Source organism: Brachycentrus maculatus, unplaced genomic scaffold, assembly GCF_059751285.1.
Source record: "Brachycentrus maculatus isolate JH-2025_06_01 unplaced genomic scaffold, ASM5975128v1 h1tg000119l, whole genome shotgun sequence".
NCBI lineage: Eukaryota > Metazoa > Arthropoda > Insecta > Trichoptera > Brachycentridae > Brachycentrus > Brachycentrus maculatus.
This window is the reverse complement of record NW_028280872.1, coordinates 3,384,497-3,403,692: the sequence shown is the minus strand read 5'-3', so window position 1 is coordinate 3,403,692 and position 19,196 is coordinate 3,384,497. Positions and strand designations below refer to the sequence as shown.

The window sequence follows — 19,196 nt, the reverse complement described above, 5'->3', positions numbered from 1 at the left end:
TGGCAATAAGCCCGCCAATGTACACACATATTGTACAAAAGTTCAAATAAATAAATAAATAAATAAGGTTTTTTTTATAGAGTTTAGTTATTACTCCTTAATAAATTAGCAATATCGTAGTCATACAGGAGAAAGTGACCAAGTGCATTTTTTGCAAAAACGTGATCATTGACTATTTGATATCTTACTAGCTTTATATTGCCATGAAAAAAATCCCAAAAGATTTTAAACTTGGAAGTATAGTATATTGATTTGTTAAAAATGACTAACTGCATTGGTGTTTATTTTCTTGCCAAGTGACTTAAATGACCCTCCTGAACATTTTACGTTTTGGTAGTTGGTCACTTTCTCATGTACGACTACGATATATGAAGAAAAAAAGAAAAATATTTGTGTATTTATTATTTACACAAATATTTCAATTTCATACTATTTCTGTGAGCCTAAGCGGCTCATCGTTAGAAATAGGTATCAAATTGTGGTAGAGTGGGTTTCAAACGAGAAATTCTGACTAAGAGTCCGCGACATTAACCACGGTACCACAACCTGACACTACTTACTAACCATCACACCGTTTCTTCTCAGGGGTAGGTAAAGAGAAAAGGACGCCACATCAATCTTTATTTCCAAATAATATTCCCACTCTTTCACATGTATGCATCTCCTCATACATACCTGAACATGTCAAGCTTTCCGTGGTCTTTCTCTGCTTCTATTACCAACTACATTTACATAAAAAAAATGTATTCTTTCTTCTTTCATTCGATTCACATGCCCAAATCATTTCAGTTCACCTTCATTCGTTCCTTATCACCATTTGAACATCCATCATACAACGTTTTGCAACTAAGAGAACACATTTTGACTGCATTCAGTTTACTTTCATCGTTCTTTTGCTAATTCCACGCTTCACTTCTATTTGCAGCTTTAAATACAAAACTGTTATTGAGAACATCTGTAGCTATCGAAACTAGTCGTGTTTACATAATTCACTGAAAATAGGTCTTACAAAAGTGTTTCTTTTATTTATTTTTTATTAAAAGTCAATTTTTATTAATTTTATACACTATACTAAAGGTACAAAATGTCACTTCTCACAACAACAACAAAATTTATTTAGTATTTATTTAATTATGAAATCAATTTCATTAATTGATTTAACAATCACATTGTGGTAATAATAATACTCATCATTGTTCAAAATTAATTTTACTTGGTAAATACTATTTTTAAAATATCTATTAAAACTCATATTTGGATGCATTCTGCATAGTTTTGGTTTTATTGAAAGTTAATTATTTCGAAAAATAAATAAAATAATAAATATAATGTATATATTATACTCGTTCACATATTTTAAAAATAAAATACAAAAAATTCTCTAATGTGAAATTTATGCTAGTAATTAGAAACAAGAGCATTTTTTTACATTTTTTTTCAAATTTCAGAAGGGCCTGGCTTATTTGAGGAGCATAAAATATGATTGTTATATTTTTATGAGTATGTTAATAAGTAACATATTTTGTTAAAAATACAATTTATTTTAAAATTCCAGTATGACAAAACAGTGCAATGAATACAAATAATATAACAATTAACCTTTTTTAACATCTCATCAAAGATGAAGAAGAATATGGAAGTCTGGGCATTTATGGGGCTGACGAATGCCTAGACTTCTATGATGAGAAGTCAAAAAATAATTTGAAAATAACTCCTGTAGTTGGAGATAATCCAGAGTTTTTGAACAAGCATTTGGACACACTCAAAAAGTATTGTTACAATTAACCGATCAATTGTCAACAATATTAAAAATAAACAACAACATTTGCGTGAGTGAAAATCTTTAAAACGCCTTGAGCACAATTGTTTTTCGTTACATTGTTTGCAAACGTGAAAAGTTCCTCTGACAGGCGTTTTTTGTAGAACAAATTTAAGTAATCTAGCAGAATCTTAAAGTAATTCACTGTAAACAAATTTGTAAAAGAAGTACTTTTTATAAACAATTTGGCGACACTTTTTACTTAGCTATTTTAAAATCATATTAGGGTTTAATGTAAGAGAGAGATACATAGAATTTAACCAATCGCGTTATAATTTGGTTAGTACGAGTACGCACGTGCGTTCGTCGGAAGGCGTTTAAAAAAATGTAAATCAGTCCAACATTTAAATGGATACTTCTAAGTGATAAAAACACCTTAAAAAAATCTAAATATTGATTGGATTAATTAAGATAATTAAATATACGGCCTTTGGCTTAAATTTACGATTTCCTTGTCATATTTACATTGTTTCACATGTAATTCCACGTACCAAACTGGTTTTCTCCTACCCTAATGTGCTACGATCCTGAGCTTGTGTGTTAATTGTGTATATTTTGTGTGTCGTTAAGAATAGTGTGTATTTAATGTTTATGTACATGTACATCCACCCCACCTAGAGCCTTAGGAAGGCTTCAGGCCAGTATAAAACCTCCGCGCAGTCTTCCCTCAGATCACAAGCAGTTTTCTCTTCAGAAAAGGCTCACACAAAATAATCATGAACGCTCTGGTGAGTTTTATTTTATATATTCTAATTTGCATACTTATTCATATCTTTCGTTTTACTATTGGGCAACCACGGTACGTTGCAATCAATCAACACGACTTAGTTATGATTAATGGACATGTTTGGGGCGACATAACCAAACATAGAACTGTGCTTGAAGGATACTTTAACTGATCCAATCTAGATTATACCTTTTAATCGTTTTATTATCCTAACATATTTAAAAAAAAATTAAATAAACTTCATTCATTTTATTTTATTAATTAACACCCATATATATTTTTTACATATTTAAATTTTCGGTAACTTTTCTAAACCCGATAATTTTTGGTTGAGTCCAATTTTTATTATGAGAAAAAATGCAATTCAACTAAAAAAAAATATTTCGACATTTTTATTTTATTTAGAAAATAACATGGTTATAATAATTTTTCCTATCTTATTTCTTTAAAACCTAGTAGTTTCTTTTATATTCTGTCCTAAGGGTAGAAAAAAACGAATATGTATGTCTTTTTGCTATCATTTCTTATCTGTAGCCGTACCCAATGGTGCACTACATCATTTTGACTCATTGTTATCTTGATCGTTACTAACATGTAGGCAAGGTGATTAATCTTGCGTTTTATTTTGACCCCCTCTGGGAATCGAACCTGGGCCTTAAGCACGGTAGCTTAACACGCTGACCATTATACTATGGAGGCAGATATATAAATATTGTCGCTCTTATACTTTTTGAGCCATTTACCCAACTTAATTTTTTTCAATTGAATAACGTTTATTATGTACAAAAAAGAAATGCATTTTATTAGATTTTATCACCACCAGCAATTACATAATTATTGTTGATTTGATAATATATGGTGTCGTCCAAAACATAATAACCGAATATATGTGGTGACCAAATTATATTAATTTTCAAAAAAGCCGAAACAACAAGGTTAACTTTTTTTAAATGTCCACAGTAAATTAATCGGTGACATTTTGTGTACACCATTCAAACACAAATAATTCTACAATATTTTTACCAATTCGTCTTAATAATGTGATAACAAAGCATATCACAATTTAACAAATTCGCAAGTACCTACATAATCGTAATTATAAGTTACAATAAAATACAAATTACATCACTTTTAAAAATAATAGTCGTGCAAAAAAAAAGCTAATAAGAGGTATTAAAAATCGTTCATGATAATGATAGTGGTTACTGCTTAAGACAATTTATAATAGAAACCAGATTATTTTACGAATGTTTGGGTCAGTTTATCGAGAGACAATAACTAGATTCATGTCGGGATTAATTTTTTTATTTATTTATTGATTTGGCGTTTAATTTGAAGAACTCCATGTTAATTTGTGTATTAATTGTTCAATCAAGAACAGAGTTTTAGAGTCTACTAAGTTGTATTTTATTGTTAAAAAAACTCATAGATATTAGTATTGTGACAATTACTTCGCCTAGTTTTGGCATTTTCCAACGAATTTGAAAATTAAATCCTCAGTCAGTCCATTTAATTTTCACATTTGTTTGAAAATGCCATAACTAGGCGAAACAATTGTAACAATACCAATTTTTTATGTGTTCTTTAACAATAAAATACAACTTAGTAGACTCAAGAAATCTGTGTTTGATTTAACAAATAATACATAAATTAAAAAATAAATATAATTCTTTCGAGAGGTTACAAAGTTTTTATTAATTTTTACGATTTTAATATTTTAATAAAGTTTGTTTATTTTTTCGAGCGCATGATTAAATATGGTAAACGATTTAACTAAGAACAAAAAAGGTTTATTTTTGTAAAGGAGAGTGTTTTTTTTTACTTAAAACTTTTTGAGTGAGTCTAAATACTTGCTCACAAATCTGGATTATTTCTACTTTATTTAAGAGTTTTTTGCATTTTTTCACATCTTAACAAAGATAAAGAAGTGTAATGGATATCTGGGCATTTACATGGCTTACGACCATCATAGGCGACATAAACCAAGCCAAGTATATATATTTAAATCAATTGTTTTTTACGCTATTAGTATTTGTGATTTTAATTGATTTAATTATTTTTAGTGTGAACCTCGTTTAAAGTAAAAAAAAGGAAATAAAAAACTTATGTCCCAAATAAGTGTTAGGAATGCTTAAAATAAAAACAAGTGCTTGTGTGCATAATATAATTCGTCAAGTCACGATCATGTTTGAACTGGTTCTAATATATCAGTTTTTATTGTTATTTTATCGTGAGAACATTTTTTATAAAGTACTGATTACATGTTTAAAAATCAATAAAAAATATGCTTATTTTTCTGTTAAAATATTAATTGCGCTTTAACATGAAGTGTTTTTCAATGCGTTATTAAAAAAAATTATATTTATATAAATACATATATAAATATATATATATATATATCTATATATATATATATATATATATATATATATATATATATATATATATATATATATATATATATATATATATATATATATATATATATATATATATATATATATATATATATATATATATATATATATATATATATATTTATAGTAGTATATATTTAAATATATATATTCTTATTACCAGGTAAAAAGAAAATTTATCACGTTTATTCTTCGACTTGACTCGGAATCGAACCCAATACATTAAAGTTAAAAACCCAACGATTTTACTACATAATTATGAAAAGAAGGTATTTTTTAAATTAAATATTTCAGCACTTCAATACTACTCTATACAAGTACCCAAAGCTGAGTGCTGATCACCTTTCATTTATGTGTTTAACGATCAAAATAATACTGCTTTTGAAAGATGCAGCGCACTATGCACCATTGAGTGCGTATAAGGGTTAAAAGAATAAATATATTAAATTATTGTAAAACTATTTATCATTATATCATAGTTTCACGAGTGATAGACGTAATCAAAGATATCTACTTTTTATCGAATTTCGTGTATTGACTTCAGATCTTTCCTGGTTCAATGTCATTTTACATCTTTTTATCGATTACTTATCGCACGATTCGATTTCTTTATAAAGTAATTAATTATTTCGTTATTCTTAGTATAATTTCTGTGAAAAAATACAACAAAATCAAACAGCATTGTATGGTTTAAGACGTTTGAAATGAGTTTTAAATGAAGTAAAAAATTGCATTTATATAAAAAATACTTCCGTTTTTAAGCCATAATGAAATTATTATCGACTGATATACTTACGGCTTTGTCAAAAAGCATTTGACTCCGTCATCAGCCGTGAGTTTGATTCTCGACCGTTTTATTTGTTAAAAATATTTTTGTAAAATATATACGAGGAAATATCACTGATTTTGCAATCTGGACTGGTGTCTAAAGCTCATGATTGATTGCTTTTGCCTACATGAAATTAACAAAGAGAGCACTGCATCAATCCGATACAGTGTCTTTTGCACTGTATGATTAAATAGGCTTAAAAAATATATTTATAAAAATAGGGTAACTTCAATGATAAGCATAAAAAAAACGTAAAATAATGAGTGGTTGTCATTGTATGAGTCTTTGTTCATAGATCTGGGTTTGTCCACAAAGGAATCGTTTTTATATTGTTATCTTAACATAGATAAAACAGAATACTAAGTCTAGGTTTTAACAGGACTCGTAAAATTGTAACGTATAAAATTCACCATACTGCCCATAATTCCTAATAGCTTTTCTTAAAAGTTATGTTAAGATTTTTTTTCCTGAACTCATTAGAATTTTTTTATTTTTTCCAGTTCTTCGCCACTTTCCTGTGCATGGGCGCATTCGCGTCCGCCTCCTGGGCTCATGGCGTAGCCCTGTGGGGTCACCACGGAGGAGCCCCCATCGGCCACGACGGTCGCGTGGTGGACACCCCCGAGGTCGCCCACGCCAAGGCGGCCCACTTCGCCGCCAAGGCCGCCGCCACCCACGGAGCCCATGGCCTCTACGGAGCCTACGCCCCGTTGGCGTACGCCGGCCACGGATACGGCCATGGTGCCTGGGCCTACGGAGCAGCCCCTCTGGGACATGACGGCAACGTGATCGATACCCCCGAGGTCGCCCACGCCAAGGCCGCCCACTTCGCCGCCAAGGCCAACGCCGCTCATGGCGCCAATGGCCTGTGGGGCGCTCACGCTTACGGAGCGGGGCTTTACGGCCACGGTGCCTGGGCTCATGGTGGAGCTCCCATCGGCCATGACGGTCGCGTCGTAGACACCCCCGAGGTCGCCCACGCCAAGGCCGCCCACTTCGCCGCCAAGGCCCACGCCGCCCACGGAGCCCACCATTACGGCCACTGGTGGTAATGCCACGAATACGACACCCTGCGATCATTAATGTAATTGTAGTTGTAATGACAACTTTGTAAATATCCACTGTATAATATGCATGTATGTATCTCTGATATATATATATATTATATTTCTGTTCATGTTTTTTTCCGTCACTTAAGTTTTACGAAGTGACTAACCAGTTGTAACTGCCATATAAGTTTTTACCCGAATCATGATAAATAAAAATACGAAATATATCGAATGACACAAAACAATGTTTTTTATTACTTAAAAAAGGCAAATGTAAACCATGAAAAAATTGTATTGTAGGTATTGATAGATATCAATAAGAAATTTTCAAAATACCTATATAGGCTTGCTAGATTTCTGAAAAGTTCAACCGGGATACCAAAATACCACCACCGCATAACAGTACAGTGAAATAGATGACAATTATCCTAAACAATCCTTCACGGTTAATTATTTTTAGACTTTTTTGTCATCTGTAAACTATAATCATGTTTGATTTTTACCGAGACGTAAAGTAAACCGACCGTGACACCGGGATTTTGTCTGAAAATCGGGACTGTCATAGTCAAACCGGGACGTCTGGCAAGCCTAAATATACATATGTAGATGAAGGAGAGTATGGAAGTATATGTAAGTATTTAAAGGACTTATGATTTTTCATGCTACTTTAAATAATTATTTTATACACGTGTAACATTCACCATTCTTTTATTATTTTTCGACATCTCATCAAAGATGAAGAAGAATATGGAAGTCTGGGCATTTACGGGGCTGACGACTATCATAGGCGGGTTTTAGTGATCACTTTATACACATGTAACATTCACCGATTCTACCCATTATTGACAACCACACCTCTCAAATTATCGGAAGTTCTATATATATGAACCAATTTTGAAATATTATTCTTGAATCACTAGAACTTCACTAGAAACATCTATTGATGAGATGAAAAGAAGCTTTTTTATATTCACCATTCTACCCATGATTGACAGTCAGACAGAAGTTGTATTTATGCTTCAATTGAAACCTTCTTTCACACTTAGTTCTCGTTGCCATCTTTAGTTAAGTTGAGTTTTCTTTGATGAATGATGTTGTATGCAAAATACGCGTCTCAATAGATTTCAAGAAATATTGGTGTAAACCAAGTAAAATTTTAGTATAAATTGGATAGATATTACAGCAAACTGCCTGCGGAATCAATAAATGAAATAATAAATCTTTGTTAAATTAAATATTTGGATAATTTTCTAATTCCAAATACGAGTGCGTTATTGGAAGACTAATGTTTATATGATACCTATCTAAAGGGTGATCTATGAAACAGTGAATGATCTTTTCATTAATTAACTCAGTAACTTTAAAAAATATCTTCAAAAATCGAATTTGAAATCGATTGTTGATATCATTGTATACAGTTTAATAGTTGAAAAAAAACTTAAAAGCAAATGAATATCTTTTGAATGGATGCAGTAATCCCTTTGTCAAGATTTTTTTATTGATATCCCAACAAAGTAAAAAAATAATCAGATTTCTGGGCATTTCAGGGCTTACGATCTATCTTTGGCTAGTTTGAGAGATCACTTTATACTCACAATAACACGTGCTCAGATTTCGAAAGTTATATATATGCTTCAATTTAAAAGATCTTCTATAGCTAATATCTGGCGACATCTATAGTTACTGAAATATCATTTTCAATTTTTACACTCATCTAATTTTTAGACGAAGAAGTAGCATATGGAAGATGAAATTGAAGGAATAGTATAGCTTCCAACCAGCCAATAATAGCTCGTTATTGTCTAGACTTCCATATTTTTATTAATCTATGTTGAGTTGTCAATAAAAAAATATTGATACAAATAACTTAAAAATGGAGCAAATACAGAATTTTTGAACAAATAAATGGAAACACTCAAATTATTTTCAAAAATAATAAGCTTTAGCTTATTTTTAGCTACTTTTATGAAAAGGATCAGAAGTCATCTCAAAATATTGGAACGAGATCGTGAAAAAACAATTACGCAATACTTTAAAAAGATTGGATTTTTGTCCGCTTCCGTAGTGTAATGATCAGTACGCTCGGATACCGTTCTGGAGGTCCTGGGTTGGCTGGATTCCCAGGGGAGGTCAACTAAATAATATTTACTCGTTATTTCCCAGGACTGGTAGGGCTGATCACCTTTGCTTCATGTGTAAACGATCAAGATAACTCTGCGTCTGCCCTATGTACCATTGGGGTGTGGATAAGGGTTATATTAATATTATAAAAAAATATTACTTTTCAGAGAAAATTATGAAAATGTCGGAAGGGGTCTAATCGGAGAATTTGGGTGAACAATTGGTCAAACGATTTGGCCAAATTTCGAATCGTTTACGGGCATTTATACACAAAAATTATCAATTATTTTTCTTATATCGCTCCATAACTAACGGCGTTTATTAGGACTTGATCGAAAATAAATCGGAATAAGAAATGTCGAGATATATAAAAGCCTTTAAATTTTAATTTCAATAATCGTTTAGTTACGGATCACCTTATAGTTGAAAAAACAAAACAATTATGTATGTCGTTATGATAAAGGAAGCAAAGGCTACTTAGGTCTACCTAAGCATGGTTTACAATCTGATAACACGAACCTTGAAATTATTGCCTTAATAATAGGTTTAATATGTTTTTGATACGCACTAAATCCGATATTGAAATCATGAGAAATATTATAATTATTTTAATCTTGGAGAAAAACAAATGTAAATTACTTATGTTTTAAATTATCAAAGTATGTCTAAATTCGTGACTGAAAAATTGGGCACACTTACAATATTGTCAATAAAAACTGGTCTAAAAAAATTGTTTAATATGTAATAATATTGGTATTTTCAGGCGTATCCTAGTATGTAAAATTACTCGAAAAAAATCATACATCAGTTCAATGAAGATTTCTTCTATGTTATTTGTTGTTTCGGCATTTGATTTGTGGTATGCTATGATTGAATTACGAAAAAAACATTTTATAAACAATATAAAATTATATTTAAATATTGGTAAAAAACAATCGTGATATATGTGTATATTAATATTATATTTTGTCACAACTAGTTTCGGAGGCTGTATATGATTCCATTTACAGTTATAAATATAGGTCTTTCAAATTTGAACAGAAGATGCTTGATGTCAAGTTGAGCCATCTATAATGTATATTGATATATCATCCGAAGGGTGAATAATCTAGTTTGTGATAGAATATAAAACAGAGGATTTTATTAATTTTGTTGGGGCGTTGGTTTTGAAACTTTGTTATAATTACAGGTACGTGAGGTCTTTCTATTATCCATGGTATAAGTGTATTTAATTATTACTTATTTCTAAACTTACGTTGATGTAAAAATATAAATATTTGTACTTTTATTACTTGCAAAAATTCTTCGATTTCATACTATTTTTGTGAGCCGAAGTGGCTCATTATTAAAAATAGGTATTAAATTGTGGTAGAGTGGGTTCAAACCAAGAAACCCTGACTCAAGAGTTTACGACACTAACCACGGGACCACAACCCGACATAAGATCTACATATTGATTATTAAAACTACCAATTGTTCACATTAATAAAACCGACTAGAGGAATGAATATATCAATTTGAAATTTGAACAGGTTTCGTGCTTCCCACTACATTTGGGTCGTTCGTGAATGAATAACAGTTCAGAAATAGGTAGGTGTGTACTCGTACTAATTGAGTGACCGGATCTTAATACTTTAAAAGTGAATCTCGTTCATAAATATTTAGGTCACCGGATTCTGTGATTCATCGACGCACTGATTCATTGATTCATTTATTTTCTTTTCTTCAAAAAGGTACAATTTTACCAAAACGGCGATAAACATTTGTATTTTCTACTTCTTCCTGGCTCCGTACCAACTTATCATCTTTGTAGACTGTTTAGGGTCAGTTTTCCTCGTTCTTAGGTTGTAGGTCCTTCTATCATATACAACTTTACCTAGGTCATGCCTTCAAATCATGTTATCATTCTGAAGCATCCATGTTTTTTTGGTCTTTCTCTTGATGTCTTTCTAAGAAGATCCATGACAATTGCCTGATTTACAATATGTTCAGATTTTCTACATCTTATATGCCTAAACCATATCCATTGCATATCTTCTACTTTACTTTTGATGTCAGTTACAGCCAGGCTTCCACGAATGCATGAATTCTTTATTTTGTCTCTAAAGGACACTTCAGCTGACCATCTAAGCATTTCACCAGTTTCTAGTTGCCTAGAGTTATAATAATAATAATTTTGGATAATTTATATAGAGCCATTTTTGTAAAATACTACCTCTAGGGTGCCTAGAGTAGGTGTTAATATATTCACGTTACAAGTGTGTAAATAAATCACTTAACCAGTGCATGACAAGTCATAAGTCCTGTAAATACCCAGACGAATAAGCTAGGCCTGCTGACGACAGCCAACAGTCCATCTTCTTCTGAGGAGTTTTACGTGGTTTCCTCCCAGCAATGAGTAAATGCTGAGAAGTTCCTGATTGGCCCACACTAGATTATCCCTCCTGTTCCCAACACAGATTTAAATAAAACATCTTTATTTAGTTAGAAGAAACGAAATTCCACTTAATGATTTATTAACCTTGTACATAATTAGCAAGGTAAATAATAAAGCAATTCCCATCTAAAAAAACCGCTCCTACATCCATATTTTTCTTCACTGTATTGAGATGTCAACGTTTATTAATAAAAATGTTAATTGACAATAAGTAAGGCAAAATAAAATGATTGTTATAAAAATTAATTAAAAATAAATAAATAAACCGTACCAAATTTTAAGAATCATTGAAATCGTAGCATTATATAAGATGACTCAACTTTATGAGCAGTAAAGATGCTGTAAATATGACGCAATTTAATGGCAAAGGAGATTCCCATTCACGTTTATATTCACGGTCAATGTTAATGACCTACTGAGGAGAAGACACAATGACCTCAACACATCTTGCAGCAAATGGCTATATATAAGATACACATCTTGAATAAAAACCTGTTTAACTGGAATCGTGTTACACACACATAAAATTAACGTAAATAATTATAACCGGAATATGTTAACAGTAATCTAATAGGTTATTGATTCATCTTTTAAATGATTTGAATAAATTTACATATTTAAATCACCGTAATATTTCAGTTGTATTTAAAAATCTATTATTTAACCTTTATTTCAAGAGATCATAAAGTAATATGCCATATGTTAACATTGCTCTAATCGATAACTGATTAATTTATTAAATAATACGCATCAATTTATTCATTTTTTTTTGTGCAAGAATCCATTATTTAACCATTATTTAGAGAGATTATGTGGTAATGTCCGAATGTTATCATTACCTTAATTGATCACTGATTTATCTATTCAATCATATGAAGAAAAAAAAAATCAACATAACATTTAAGCAATTGTAAAAGAAAAACACTTGTTGGGTAATAAATCCAAAATTAAACAAGATTATGGGATATATATATGTTTATTTATATAAACATATATATATTTATATATATATATATATATATATATATATATATATATATATATATATATATATATATATATATATATATATATATATATATATATATATATATATATATATATATATATATATATATATATATATATATATGATAATATGTGACGCGCTTCATCTTATTAAGACATTATCAAACACTAAAAAACCACTTGTTTTTTTAAACTCTCATCCACACCCCACTATGCTTAGGGCACTGCATAGTTTTAAAGCAATATTTTCTTGATTATTAAATACGTGAAAGAAAAGTGATTAACCCTGCACTTACAGGAAAAGTTCAGGTAAATATTGTATTCATTAAATATTATAGTGAAAAATCGTCCTACAAAGTACCCAAACGCGCTAACCACTACACTACAGAGACGTATATAAGTATCTTCTTGTTCTTCTACTTCATGAGCCCTTCAAATGGTGATATAAGGAAAGAATGCAATGCTGAGACAAGCATTATCGATAAAATTAAGAAAGGATTGTTGAGATGGTTTGGACATGTGAATCGAATGAGTGGAGAAAGGATATTCTTCCTCTTCTTCTTCATGTGTTCCTTGTCTGCTCCTCCACTGCTGAATAGGCCTCTTCCCCTTCTTTCCATTTACTCCGGTTGGTTGCTGCTTGCAGCCAATTTTTACCACCCGCAGCGACTATGTCATCGGACCATCTCTTTAGGGGTCTTCTGACATCTCTTTTATCCTCCCTAGGTCTCTATCGTAAAAGAAATGGGATCCATCTTGTGAGATTCTGACTTGCAATATCCAAGCATACTATGAAGAAACTTGGTTTAAGAATTTCTTGATATTAGACTCGGACATTAAGGATGTAGTGCAAGACGTTAATCACTGTTTTGACAATCGGTTCTTAAAAAATAGTAATTTGGAGAACTTATTTATTACTCAATTATGCCGGGTAGCGTTATTAGCAAATTCGCATTGAATACAATATGTAAAATTGATTCAACATTAATAGGCAATGAAAAATTATAGTATGTTGTAAATTAAAACACTTTTTGCGTACACAAAATCAATAATCAACCCGTCAGCTCCCAATGTTACCCGTAAGTTGCCATTTTGAATTTGAATAGCTTATTTTTAAAGTGTCTCAACTTAATATGAAACATGTTTATGGAAGTCTGGGCATCCCAGGGCAAACGACCTGGCATTTGGCTGGCTTAAGCGATCACCTTAAACACTTGTATAACGTGCACCATTCTGCCCATTATTTGCACTAATTCTAGAAACTTGTATTTATGCTATGATCTTAGTCCCGTTAGGTTTTTTTTATACATTCATGAATAATGGTATTAATGGTTTAAATTATTAAGTAAATTAAGTAAGTAAATTTTAATAACTTAAATATGTACCTACATTTTTTTTACTTTTCTTATGATCCAGATTTCATAGTTACATTAAATGTACAACATTTTGAGTGTGTCCAAATACTAGTTCACAAATCTGGATTATTTCCAATTAAAAGAGTTATTTTTCATATTATTTTTTGACGTCTCATCAAAGATTTGGACATTTACGGGGCTGACGACCGTCATAGGCTTTTTATCTCACCAATAGATGTCTCTAGTGAAATTCTAGTGATTCAAGAACAATGTTTCAAAATTGGTTCATATATATATATATAGAACTTCCAAGAATTTGAGTAGTGTAACCACACTACTCAAATTCTTGGAAGTTCACAACCGTCAATAATGGGTAGAATTGGTGAATGTTACACGTGTGTAAAGCGATCATTTAAACCAGCGTATGACGGTCGTCAGCCCCGTAAATGTCCAGACTTTCATATTCTTCTTCATCTTTGATGAGATGTCAAAAAATAATACATTAAAGGCAACAATAATTTTTATTTTAATTAATTGATTCGGTAGTCATATTGTGGTAAAATCAATCCATTTTAAATTAATGTTTTACTTAATAAATACCACTATTTCTTAAAATCTACTGTAACACGTGTTTTGATGCATTCCGCATCATTTTAAAACACCATATCACCGTATTACCGTAAACACTGTATCACCGTATACGGTGTTTGAAAATGATGCGGAATGCATCGAAACACGTCTCACAGTAGATTTTAAGTAATAGCGGTATTAACTAAGTAAAACATTGATTATAAATAATTTTTAATGTTTACATTTTAATATGATTTATTATTTTTTGACATCTCATCAAAGATGAAGAAGAATATGGAAGTCTGGGCATTTACGGGGCTGACGACCGTCATCGGCTGGTTTAGGTGATCACTTTACACACGTGTAACATTCACCAATTCTACCCATTATTGACAACCACACTACTCAAATTCTTGGAAGTTCTTTATATATGAACCAATTTAGAAACCTTGTTCTTGAATCACTAGAACTTCACTAGAGACATCTATTGGTGAGATGTAAAGAAGCTTTTTACTAAGCAGAAACTCTTATATTAGTATGTGAGGTCCAAATCCTGGATTATAATCACACACTTCTTCTTCATTCTTCTTCATCTTTGATGAGATGTCAAAAAATAATATGAAAATAACTCCTGTAATTGGAGATAATCCAGATTTTGTGAACAAGTATTTGGACACACTCAAAATGTTGTTAATATGATTTAGTTATTGTAGATGCTAGTTACAAATATGTTTTCTAATGCATGCAAGCTGATGGGTTAAATTCATTCCCAAAAAAATGTTCATTTGCGTGCGCAAAAAACGGACCTTGAAATCGGTCGAGAAGTCGACCGAAGCAATTTAGTACAAAATTCCAATAGCGCGTTTGAAAGTGTTGAGGCGGTGTGCGTTTAATACTTCCCTACTTCGCCCCTACCAGTCAACGCTGAAGGCTTTGCCCAACTATAAAACCTTCCACCTGTCTCCCTTCTGGCCACTAGCAGTTTTCCACTCAGAAAAGGCTCACACAAGACAATCATGAACGCCCTGGTGAGAACATTTTTTTTTCATTCGAAACACGTGGAACGAGACATGTTCATAGTAAAAAATAACAAAAAATAAACGTATAAAAAAGTCACAATATATTTAGTCATTTTACTGAGAAAAAATATTTTTAAACAATATTTTTTTTTAAAAAACAAAAAATAAACGCATTAAAAAGTCACAATATATTTAGTCATTTTACTGAGAAAAAATATTTTTTCATAATATTTTTTTTAAAATAACAAAAAATAAACGCATAAAAAAGTCACAATATATTTAGTCATTTTACTGAGAATTTTTTTTTTTAATAATATTTTTTTCTTCTTATATTCACGTCTAATCTAGGATAATCTAGGGAATAAAATTCCTTATCTGTGTTCTGTGGATATTTTTAACATTATTTCTGGATTTTACTGAAAAAAAAGATGAACTTAAAAAAAACTTTTTAAATGATGAACTCTTTTTATATTTATCTCATATGCGTTATGTGGATAATTTTAAAATTATTTCCAGATTTTAATGTTTTTTTTTTAACAAAAAATATGGAAATTAATGCTTTATCTGCGTTCTGTGGATAAATTTAACATCATTTCTGGATATTTATTCCTAACGACTTATGCATGTTCAGACATATTGTACATGAGTTTTGTCATCACGTCTGTAAAGGAAAATCATTAATATTTTTTTACTGAATAATACTAAAATTATCTTGATACCGTAGACTAAATTACTTGAGTTTATATTTTGGACGTCTACTTCTAACGACTTTGGCATTTTGAGTACAGTCATCAGTAATCAGTATCATCAGGAAGATATACATAGTAATACTCTTTACAAAAAAATGTAATAATAAAATAGGATAGTATCGTACTTATTAATTATTTTTTTTTGTCTAGACTATGAGTTTGGAATTGATATCATGACGGTGTTGAGATAGAAGCCTACATTAAAATATACATACATCTCTATTTTACGGTTATTCGTTTTGGGATTTAGATTCCGTTCTAGAGTTATATTTATTATACCACGTCTTAAAATGTCACTATTTTATAACACATAATATCAGTTATACCTCACTGGAATCGAACGCGAGACTTCATACATGTAAACAATTGTCATAACGTATTTATTGCGAAAGGGAACTAATTAAAACAAAAAAAATTAATTATTTAAAAAAAAAATCATACACGCATTTTTTTAAACTTAAATATAGTATTTTATTAAAATTAAACACTTGAATAATCCACTTAATCGAGTTTTATTTTTATTTACGACTAGTTTCGAAAACGACAATTGTTTTCATCTTCTGGTACAAATTAAAACAAAAAAAAAACAAAAACAATTAGATGAAAACAATTGTCGTTTTCGAAACTAGTCGTAAATAAAAATAAAACTCGATTAAGTGGATTATTCAAGTGTTTAATTTCAATAAAATAATCATGTCATTCCACAAAGCTAATGCCGAATCAATAAATAATGAAATATAGTATATTAATTTTTGATTTTTAAGTAGTAAATGTTTGTAATGTGGAGTGTAAATTTTATTCATCTTTCCTGTAGAAATCAAGTGTCATTGCTTCTGATTTCAATTCGCAACGGTCCCATAGGTTTGTGGTCAATGTTGAACTCGTTTCAATGATTGACCGCAACATATTTCAGACGTTCCCTTTTCAAGGTTACCTTTTGTTGAACAATAGTGCATATTTCTGTTGAATTATTTTCTATATGGCGCATAAATTTATTGCTGAGATACTTAAGCACCCGCGGTAGCAATAATGACGCAATTATGATTATCTTTCTAAAGTTATTTAAAACTATCCATTATCAGGATTATGCTGTTTTTAATCGATAGCAATAAACTAAATAATTGATTCAATAATGATGTCGTAATAATTGCATTGCTTTAACACGGAATATTGCATCAGACTAAGTGACAACTCATTCATAAACTTGTTTGTTTCCTTTATATAATGAAGAATTCAAACTATACTGAAGTCAATAATAATTCTTGATCTATTTTCTATAGTGATTGTAGGATTTCGTAATAATTATATGTTTATTGTAATCAACAGGTATTCGCAACCCTTCTGTGCGTGGGAGTCGCCTCTGCCCACTACATCGGTGGACACGATGATGGACAGTGGAAGGGAGAGGGTCTGGCCGAGAGCCAGGACCATGGACAGTACGACCATGGATACGGAGTAGTCCCCTATGGCGGACACTATGCCGGAGCCCACTATGGTGGAGCCCACTATGGTGGAGCTCACTACGCCGGAGCTTACGCTCACGGAGCCGCCCCTCTGGGACATGACGGAAACGTGATCGACACCCCCGAGGTCGCCCATGCCAAGGCCGCCCACCATGCCGCTTACACCAACGCCGCTCATGGAGCCCACGGATCCCACGGAGTCTATGGCGCTCACGCTTACGGACCTGCTGTCTATGGTGCCCATGGCGCTTATGCTCATGGCGCTGGCGCTTATGGACATGGCTCTCACGGACTCCACGCTTACGGACCCGCCCCCCTGGGACATGACGGAAACGTGATCGATACCCCCGCTGTCGCCCACGCCAAGGTTGCCCACCACGCCGCTTTCTCCAACGCCGCTCATGGCGCCCATGGAATCAACCACGCCATCGGAGGAATCCACGCTTATGGAGCTCACGCTTATGGAGTACCCGCCGTCTATGGTGCTCATGGCGCTTATGCCCATGGTGCCTACGCCCATGGAGCCGCCCCTCTGGGACATGACGGTCAGGTAGTAGACACCCCCGAGGTCGCCCACGCCAAGGCCGCCCACTTCGCCGCCAAGGCTCATGCCGCCCATGGAGCTCATGGTGCCCACCATTATTATTAAAGACGAACTAAGCCATACCCCCATTGTGATGACCTTGCGTTTATGTTATTGTAGTTGTAATAATCGTGTAAATAATCATACGTCCAACATATCACCCTTCCCATATACCCTCTCCTCTTCTTTAATTTATGTATTTATATGTATTTATTATTTTATATTGAGTATTTTCACTTCCTTGTCCTGTAAATATTTACTCATATTATCATTATTTTATTCAACACTTTAGTCAAAGCAAACGAAATAAATCGATTTAATGAAATACTTTGTTCATATTTTTTCCTCCTATCAAATCGAAACTAGCCCTTATAAAATGTGGTATTTGATTGATTAGCAATTTGAGAATCTGTGGTTTTCACATTTACCGTACCGCAGGGATCTCAACAATGATGCTCACACTCTCACACACACCTCGCCTCTTCTACGTTCACGCATATCCTCATACATACCCAAAAATTATTCTGACTTCTTACCTAACCAAGCCCAAGTATTACACGCCATTATACATATTTGAAATACTTGATCATTCTTATTTTTCCTCGGTCTTCCCCTGTTGTAATTTTCAACTTAATTCGCCTCATCAACAGTTCACCTCATTCCATCAATGAGTTTTATTATTCTTTCCTCATTTATTTTATTTTACACGTCTAATTTTAACACCATTCTTAATTTATCATTGACTATTTGATATCTTACTAGCTTAACATTGCCCTGAAAAACATCCCAAAGGATTTTAAACTCGTAAGTATAATATATTGACTTGGTGAAAATGACTAACTGCATTGATGTGTATTTTGTTGCCAAGTATAAAGTATATAAATATAAACATAAATATATATTTGTATATCCGTGTCTTTGATCACGATTCAAATCAATGAGCCCCTGCATTTTTTTTATTTGCCTTAAATGTAGAAAATTATATGATTAAGAGCACTTTTTATACATTATCGTTAAATGTCGTTTTTATGTACGCAAATCACTCTACCT

General features: G+C 31.9%; 1 protein-coding gene across 1 annotated transcript; it reads left to right on the top strand.

The window, feature by feature from the left end:
* Window positions 1–2,493: 2,493 nt before the first annotated feature.
* On the top strand, window positions 2,494–18,471 carry LOC148309700 (uncharacterized). Its single transcript, XM_088259724.1, has 3 exons — window positions 2,494–2,547; window positions 6,293–6,841; window positions 17,427–18,471. Exons 1-3 carry the CDS (start codon window positions 2,536–2,538, stop codon window positions 18,210–18,212), a joined length of 1,347 nt encoding a protein of 448 aa, XP_088115850.1. The 5' UTR covers window positions 2,494–2,535; the 3' UTR covers window positions 18,213–18,471.
* The last annotated feature ends 725 nt before the right edge of the window (window positions 18,472–19,196 follow it).